An 8,895-nucleotide genomic window follows, 5' to 3' on the forward strand; every position below is an offset into this window, starting at 1 on the left:
GATACCAGGAGAAGCCCAATGATTTGTTATAAAACCATGTTTCAGACCATATTTCTCTCCCACCTCTTTGTTCATTCACAAGATTTCCTTTATTGTTGTCTGCTTATGCACAAGCCCAGACCACAAGCCCACCTAAAAACGCCCACTAATAAAACTGAAGGAAAATGAAAATCCTGGCAGTCTGCAAATGATCTCACCAAAGCCACTGGTGGAAAAAAGACTGGCTTTCAAGTCTTTTGCTTTACTTTCTGCACCCTGTCCACTATTCTCTCCTCAGAAAGATCAGGCCCCCTCCCTCTCGAGCTGTGGCTCCGTGGGGCCAGAGCAGGCTCTTCTTGGTGCCAGGGGCTCAGCTGAGAGAAGGGAGCCTGCCAGGGAAACTGCAGGCTGCGAGTCTTGGTACTGCCAGCCTAGCCGCTTGTGTTTCTATTGCCTGCATTGATAACCACCAACTTCTTGTTTTGTTTTTGCTTTTTCCTTTCTTGAAAATGTCCACTGCTGCCTCTCCAAGGAGTTCTCCTCCGCTTCCAGCACCACCACTGTCGGCACCATCACCTCCCGGGTGACCAGGAATGGGGATGCCATTATGGAGAAGAACTTAATCAATCACGAGGACTTGGCAGGAGACCGAGGCATGGTAGATGATATCTTTGATGAGACCTACCGGGAGAAAGAGGGTCCCAAGCCCCCGCTGCGATATGTCTGGAGGAATATCATCCTCATGAGCCTGCTGCATCTAGGGGCCATATTCGGGTTGGTGCTGATACCTTATGCGAAGATCCAGACATTGGCATGGGGTAAGAACATTTCTCCATTTGTTTCTTGGCATCCGCAAACCCCAAATCTATTGGGTGGTGTTTTTTTTTCCTTCAGGCCCACAGACTTGTGGAGGAGAAAGAAGTAAGTGGAGGTCATTTGTTAGAAGAAGCTACTCAGCCACCTTTGTAGCAAGCTGTGGGAGGGCTTGCTAGTGTCTCTTGGAAGGTCATGCAGGAGAGGGAAGGATTTGGCAGGGGACTGCTTGGCTGGTTAAAGAACAAACTTGCTTCATAGGCATTAAACTGGGAATAGCCCACACCTGAAAGTGCAGCCACTTCTGGGGTGAAGCACGGAAAACGTTTGATGGTGTGCAGTGACAGTCACAGAAAGGAAGGAAGATGCTAGCAAGAGCACTTTAAGGAATGGCTGGGGAGGCAAGGTACAGGGCATTGTTTGGCATGAGGGTGCTGCCCAAAGACAAGATTCCTGTCCTTACCAAGAGAGGGTAAATCCCACAGAGCCTCCACGTGTGTGTGAGGAGAAAGAGACAAAGTACAGCTGTGCTGAAGGTAAAAGTCTGAAGCTCAGGTCATACCATTCTTAGAAAAGCACATATTTAGTCCCATCATCCTGGAACTAAGCCTGACAACTTCCAAAAAATAAATAATCGGCTCTGCAGGCAGCAAATTCCAGTGGAAAGCACAACGGGCAGAAGGTAGCTAGGCAAAGCTGTGTTTCCTCAGAGACCTTGTCCTGGGTAGGAACCAAAATTCTCCTTTGACTGCTTGAAAGGCAGCTGGGCCCAGGGCCCAGGCTGCAGGGGAGCCTTGCTTTCCGTGAGCCTTTGTGTGGACCTCTGGTGGAGTCAAGAAGCCAAACAGCTCCTAGTGGGAAGGTCGAGAGATTGCATCCAGCCCATGGCTTCCTGTGAAACAGAGCATCCTGAAACAAAAAGTGACAGTCTAATTTGAGACCTGCTGGCATTACTTTTGGTTTCAGTGGGATTTCTGTGAAGCGCGCAGCTGGAGGCAGCGTTCTTGCCAGCCCAGCTGTGGACAGGCCCTGGAGTGATCCACCTGCTCCATCATGCTCTCAAAGTCTGTCTTTCCCATGGCAGAGAGCACAAGTATCCCAGCTGGACCTGGAAGGAGATGGCTCTCTGATTGGCCAGACTGACTGTTCTCCTCCTGGACCATTTCAGCATCTCACAGACGGAGGCTTGGGGGATTAGCATCACTGGAGGCCACAGCACTTGTTCAGAGGCTGGCCACAGCATGTGCAGAAGTAGAGGCACTGATGTGTTCCCTGTACAGCCAGCATGGCCTTGGGGAGGGGGGGCGTTATGAAAGTAGACTTTGCTGGGCCTTTCCCTTGTGAAAACCTGACAGGCTGTGCCTTTCTCTGGGTTGGGCAGCACATGCAGCTTCAGCACAACAGCATTTCAGGGCTCTCAGTTCTGCTGTGTGTCCCATCCCTGGGCTCTCAGCTGGAGGCTAAACTGACAGCCCGGGTCCTCCAACCCCAACCAAATACATGAGGGCATTGGGGCAAGGAGAAGGGAAAAGGAGAGTCGTGTTTACTGGTTTCGTTTCAAGCAGCTGAGATGCACCATGATTTCCAAACCCTTCCAATGCTTCTGTCTTGAGCTACCCTGAGATACTTAAGTGGGCTTGAGCATGTTGGTCCAGAAGGTTAGTGTTGCTTTGCATTCTGCTAAGCCCCACCTTACCCCAAAATGGTCTCTGGGTCAGTGTCTGCAACTGTGTGCCTGTTTGGGGTGTCTGTATGGCATCCCATGGCATTTTGTGGGAATCTGCCTTGCTTTTTACCCGATGCCAGTCCCTCCTGCTCTCCTCTCAGTCAACTCTGGTGTGAAGTGCCAGTTGCTCTCTTGCCACTGTGAGGCACTGCAAGATTCCTTGGTGGCTTCCGGAGTGACAGATGCTCTGGGAATGGGAGAAGGACATGGAGTTTGGGGGAACTGCACTGTTCTGGACTGGCTGAAGACCCATCCTGCCTTACCAAAGCTGGAGTAGCTCCACAGAACTACCTATCCTGCATCCCTGGCATTTATTCTAGGAAAGGACCACCCTTCCCTGCACCCTGCAGCCAGGTCAGAGCTTTCCCCTATAGTCCATTCTCCTCCAGTGCTGACCAGAGCTGAGATCTTCTGATCCTCCACAGGTCTGACTTCTCAGGAAGGTTCTTTGGTGCCTTGCTCCTTCCTGCATTGACTTTTTCTCAGATCATGCCTTTCCTTAGCATATGCAAGGCATCTGTGGTTGTCATCTCAGAGACTTGCTGTTATTTTCCCAGCACTAGTAAGGAGACAACTGCTGTTCCCATTCTACACACAAGGACAGAGCAGCAGAGACTTATGCTGCTCGCAGCGGTACACCATGGGCAGCTCTCCCAGTGGTAGTCCTGGAGCTGCTGGGGTTTTTGCCTGTTTCTCTCTCTGTTTTTCAGATCATTCCTTCCTTAGGCTGTGTACGTAGAATACAAAATTAACGTGACCCCAGATGTTCCCTGCTGTGGTGGTACAGGCAGCTGTGGTGCCTGATAGTTGATCTGTCTTCTGTACTTTCTTATGAGGAGCAATCCCCTGCTTAAACACTCTTCATCCAGGCCACCATCTCCTTGATGTTCCTGTCCCTTTGAAACCAGTTATATTGATGACTGTGTCCTCTTTTGTTTTCATTTCTCTATGTGCTTATTCCTCTTTGTCTCTCAAGCTCTCCAGCCCTGCCTTCATCATTGTTTGCTGTTCTGTGTTGCTATGTGCATTGTATCCCCTGATCTCTTTCTGGTACAGAGCTTCCCAGAACGAGCTGGAGTTGTTGATCAGGTGAGAGCTCACCATTATGAGAGCTCTCCGAGTCCTTCCAGCACTACTAGCCAGCTCCCCTTTTATTCACCATCTTCTCCACTGCACTCGGCAAAGTCTTTAGCAATCTTTTCAGGGATCACAGGGCAGATTTCACCCCATTTGCCAAATGGCATAGAGATGGAGTCTGGAAGGGCAGGATGCAAACTGCATTTGAGCCTCCCTGCAAGCATGATTTGCAGGTTGTCTTCCTGGGCCTCAGGTGCGGCAGACCGATGATGTTTGTGTTAAAACAGTCAAAACAGTGACGGTTCCTCTTGACATGGTGCTCTAACAACATCCCAGCTCCCTGTAATGTCAGTGGTGGCAGAAACGTGGGTTGATAACCAGTTTATGTGGCTGCTGTATCATCTTTAGATCAAGGAACATCTTGCTGGATAATTCAGACAACTGACAGTCTGAAAATCTCAGCCAGTACTTCCCCTAGGGATGTGTCCTGCAAAACAGTCACAGAAGTTTTCTGTTACTTTCACATCAGGACTACTGCTGGCAACACCTCACTACTTAGTGTCCTCTCCAGGCTTAACTAGCAGGTGGCATGCTTCTCCTCTGACCGTGGAGGGGAAGTTCTGCTTTTGCCAGGTAAGGAAGTTAGGTTTTAGCAACAGTAGCTCCTGTGCCCTTGTGGAGCCTATGTGTTTTCTTGTTCTTGGTGTCTCTCTCCTGAGGGCAGCATGACCCACCTGGTTAGCAGTACTGAGAGGCAAGGAAGTAACAGTCCAGAGCTGTAGTTTTCCCTTTTACTGGACAGAAGCTCAGGGCACCTGCTGGAGCAGGGATACCTCTTCATGTAAACATCCTTGGTGTTGACTGCAGGTGACAGCACCTTTAGCATATTCCTGGCTTCCCTTCATAACTTGGCATCTGAATCTAGGCCCTGAAGAGGTAAAGGCTAGTGAGTCGTATAGACATAGCTGAGTTTGGGGGTTAATTTTTGGAGCACTGAGCGCATATTACTGCCAGTGGTCATAATTCTTTGTATTCTTGGTGAATGGGTCATTGGGGACATCACCTGTGAGTTGACAATCTTTCAGATCTTGGATACTTCAAAGCATGGTGTGTACACCGGTTGACCAAGGCTGGCCAATCAGAGGACAGACTCTCCCTAATTAGCCCCCTCCCTTTCCCAAGAGGGAGGGTTGAAGAAAGGGACAAGAAGAAAAAAGGTTGTCAGGGCTTTGCTGAGTTTGGAAACGAAACCAGTTTTAATAACAACAGAAAGATATTTATACACAGAAAGCAAAATATGAACAAATTGATACAGAATTGCAGCCGGTGGGGTGGGTGCCTGAACCATGGCTGGGGAAACAGTAATATAGGCTACCAAGCTGTTAACCCTCCCAGAGCAGCAGTCGTGTGGCTGGAGCAGTAGAAGAGAGCAGACAGCAGCAGCAGCAATGGCAGTGGCAGCGGAACATGTGGCAGCGCAACACGCGGAGCACGTGGCCCTGCCGCCACACATTTTCAAAGGAAGCGCAGGGGCACACCAGAACTCCATAGCCAATGAGATGTGCTGACATCATGGGAGGAATACAGCATGGGCTGTCTGGCATGTCTGTTTTCTCCTCTGCCACACAGGCTCAGTTCTCAGGGCTGGGCAAGATCAGGCGCTCCCAGGTGCTCCATAGGCACATGCACCCTGGGACAAAACCAAAGGTAAACTAAGCCTGTTTATCTTAAACCAGGACAGTGTGAAAGATGACTTTGAAACCTCAGCTGATGGAGTGCCTATGTCCTTCAGTTTGGGGCAGCATCACAGGGCAGCTGTGAAAACCTGTGCTACTTCATTTCACCTTCTCTACTCTCTTTCCAGTTCCTTCCTAGTGGGTGATGTTGGAGGAGCTTTTCTTCTTCCCCGTGAGATGCTGATTCCCTGGCTATGCAACATTGTACCTGTTTGCAGGGATGAACTGTCTGAATCATTAGGGTGCTGCATTCTTCTGCTTTCCACTAGGCTTTTCAATCTGTCACTGTCATGAGTCTTAGGTGTGGCTGATCGAGCTAATAGTCCCCAAGTAGGGTTTGGGTTTCTGTGGGGCTGGGTGCCTTGTACGCATAGACTGAGAATCAGCTCTTTTCCTACAGAAAGAGTCTATTCCGTAGATAAACTACAGCTGCTGTATATGGGCAAGAGGCAAGGCAGCACAGTAGTATAATTAGAGAGTCGTGGCCATTGTAATGACCTGAGACGCAGCTCTGAGAGAAGCCCACATGAGCTGCTGAGGTTCATGGGCTTTGGAGAAGGCTGTGACTGTTCTGTGCCAGGGCTCCTGAAGGCAGTAGGTGTTCTTTAACAAATGCTTTCAGGCAAGGCTACCCAAAAACAAGTCCGGTTTCTGAGTCTGTTAATGTCTCCACCATGTTTCTTCTGTGATTTCTTGTGCTTGCTGATACATCTTCGTTGCTGGTATTATTTGTTCCCAGAGGGGATAGCTATAGGCAAATTCCGATAATTGCTATATGAGAGATGAGATTCCTTCTCGCAAAGCTGAAATACCTCAGTCCTCAGCCAGAGTCATCTTCCTGGAGGCCAAGAAATTCCCAGTCGGCACGTGAGCATCCACCAGAGAGGAAAGCCCGGGCTATAAATAGGGCCTGTATTCACCTAACCTGGCATTTACGTTCTAGTGCTGTTGAAGATCAGGAACAATTGCATAGTTCATTTATGTCCCCAGTGCACCATTAACTCATGCCTACTTGCCCCACAGTGGAGAGCTGGGCTCTTACCCTAGCAAGTTGCCCGACACATCCATGGCAAGCTGCTGTTTTTTATCACAGTCTCCCTGTCTGATGTTTTTCATAGAGTCTGTATAGGTTGGAGGTTGAATCCAGACTCTTGGATGCTGCTTTCAGCTCTGCCATAAACTGCTTGGAAATTTACCTCAGCTGCTGAGGTATGCACTATAGGTATAAAGTTGTCCAGAGGTTTTCAGAAATGTGGTTTGCAGAGCGTAGATGCTTATGTTCAAGGGAGAATCACACTTCTACTAGTAGGAGGTACCTGAAACATCCAGGACCAGGTTTCGTTATTGCAGTGCCTGAGGCCAAAGAGGTTCTGCACACCAGAGTCATGTGTTAGATGCCTTTTCAAGGTTTGCTCTTCTATATGAATCTTTGTATGACTGATTTAAAATGAGTCTTAAAATCTAAAACCAATGGGGAACTGGTCATGAGCTGGTTCATAACTTTCAAGTCAGCATCATGGTACTGGGTGAGACCTTCAAAGTATTCAGCGTAAGTACTTTCCTGTCAGTAAGGCTAAAGAGAGACCTGAACCAAATGCCCTGCTCCAGCATCCCTCCCTTCTCCCCTTCCAGGCTTGGCCAGCTGGAGTGTGAACTTTGCTCAGGTCCATCATCTCTTACAAAGGCCAGATCCTGCTGCATTTGCATGTGGTTTCATCCCTCTTCATGTCCTGTAAATCAGCTATGACCAGTGACTGCTTGGCTCCTCCAAGAGCCTGCAGAGGTGTGCTGGTCTGGGGTTTGCCCTGCATTCGGCAGCAGGCGGGGAAGTCAAGGGCAACGGTGATCCGAAGTCATGGTCAGATCAGCAGACAGGGAAGGTCACTGTCATACAGCAGAATGGGAGTGAAGAGGGGACGTGCAAGCTTAAGGGGACAGAAGAGAATGTTAAATCAGCCAAGACCAGCTTTTAACTGGTAAAAGATTAGTTTTGGAATGTAGAAAAAACAAAAGTTGGTGACAGAAAGAGGAGGGAGCAGGACATGATAGGAAATAAAGCCTGGATTATTTTGAGTGAAAGAGCGGGGCAACAGTGCCTTGCATATATCTCAGATCTCTGATTCCACGCAAGTTTCTAGCAGAGTATCTATTTTCTGGATTCAAGATAAGCTTTATTAGAGCCATTTGGCTGGACTGAATGGTATTGTCAAGCATACCAGCGATGCCTGTCCACGGATTTACATGTAAGAATAAGAAGCTGTTTTCATGATTGAGCCAATTGCCTGAAATCTGCAAACTTACAACGAGGAAAGCATTTCCCCTGGGGGAGTGGTAAGAATACGTACCCTCCCTTAGGGGGCTGAAGGGGGGTCAGTTGTCCTCGGCACAGGTACGCACCCTTCCCTCTTGGTGTCTGAGTTTACAGGGCAAACCAACTGTTGAACGCCCTCCATCTTCCTGCCAGACTTCATGACCCTTCCTTCATAGAAAAAGATTCAATTTTCTGATGCAATTTTCTTCTTATCACCAGCTTCCTAGTGTAGTGCTGCTATGACCCTATTGGGGTCTTTTCTCCATTTTAGTTCTGGGACCAGGTGTTGGAAGCCAACTCAAATTGCAGAGGTCTCAAGAGGACATGGAGGAACACACAGACTAGAGCAGACATAAACATGTGATCCAAAGGGAGAGGGATGTGTTTTTTCAGTAGCTGACACAGGGCCAGGGAATTACTTCTGACCTGTGCAGAGCGGGAATGCATGAAGCAGCCTGAAGCTCAACTGGGTCCAGCAACTGCTGCCTCTGCCATGGGCATGACTTGCAATGAGTTGTTGGCTTTGGAATTTCCTTCTGTAAATTGTGCAGGAGCTGAGTAGAGGGTGGCGATCAAAAGGACTGTGGGAATGGGAGCCTCTGGGCAGATTTGAAGTCAGTGGTGGAGCTGAAGGGAAAGCCCAGGCTACAGTGGGATGGTAGGTTAGATATTTTTCTAGCCAGCTTCTGGTCACAAAGGAGGCAGAAGAGAAGCCTATCCCTGGTTTTGATGTGTCCATCTCCAGACCTGCAAGATCATCTATCACCTATAGATGAAAAGAATGCAAAAGAGATTTAGTTAGGAGTGGTGAGATAGGAAAGCAAGACACTCAATTATTTGGGGTGGGAGGAAAGGGGGATGCTGTTCCCTGGTGGACTGCAGAGCTGTTACCACAGAGCTATATGGAAGCAGTTGCTTTATACAATTTTGACAATCCGGCACCATGACAGATGATACTATGCTGAAGAACCAACCCTTGTGACAAGTCTTGTAAGGGGGAGCCTACTCCCTTGTCAGAGATGAAGAGCTGCAGTGATTTGCCCCACGTTGCTCAGGAAGCCTGTGGTAGCTTGGACGCTCTCATATTGATTTTTATTGCCCCAGTCTGTGCTTTCCATGGGTTCCTCTCTCGCTTATACAGGTTTGAGGAAAGGTCTGCTGTTGTGTTGCTCTGTCTGGAACTTTGCTGCAGGCTGACTTCCTCTAACTGCTCCAACACTTTCATTTTGTCTCTAGCCATTCTGTGTTTCCTG

At 48.7% G+C, this 8,895-nt stretch overlaps 1 protein-coding gene across 1 annotated transcript in view; it reads left to right on the forward strand.

Moving 5' to 3' along the window:
* The first annotated feature begins 586 nt into the window (after positions 1-586).
* The window catches only part of SCD (stearoyl-CoA desaturase (delta-9-desaturase)), an 18,304-nt gene continuing 9,995 nt past the window's right edge, over positions 587-8,895 (forward strand). Inside the window, exons 1-2 of the mRNA XM_010146114.1 lie at positions 587-797; positions 4,125-4,177. Coding sequence (XP_010144416.1) covers positions 587-797; positions 4,125-4,177 — 264 coding nt within the window. The remainder of the gene's footprint in view (positions 798-4,124; positions 4,178-8,895) is intronic.

The sequence above is a fragment of the Buceros rhinoceros genome, unplaced genomic scaffold (assembly GCF_000710305.1).
Source record: "Buceros rhinoceros silvestris isolate BGI_N320 unplaced genomic scaffold, ASM71030v1 scaffold8142, whole genome shotgun sequence".
NCBI classification, from domain to species: domain Eukaryota; kingdom Metazoa; phylum Chordata; class Aves; order Bucerotiformes; family Bucerotidae; genus Buceros; species Buceros rhinoceros.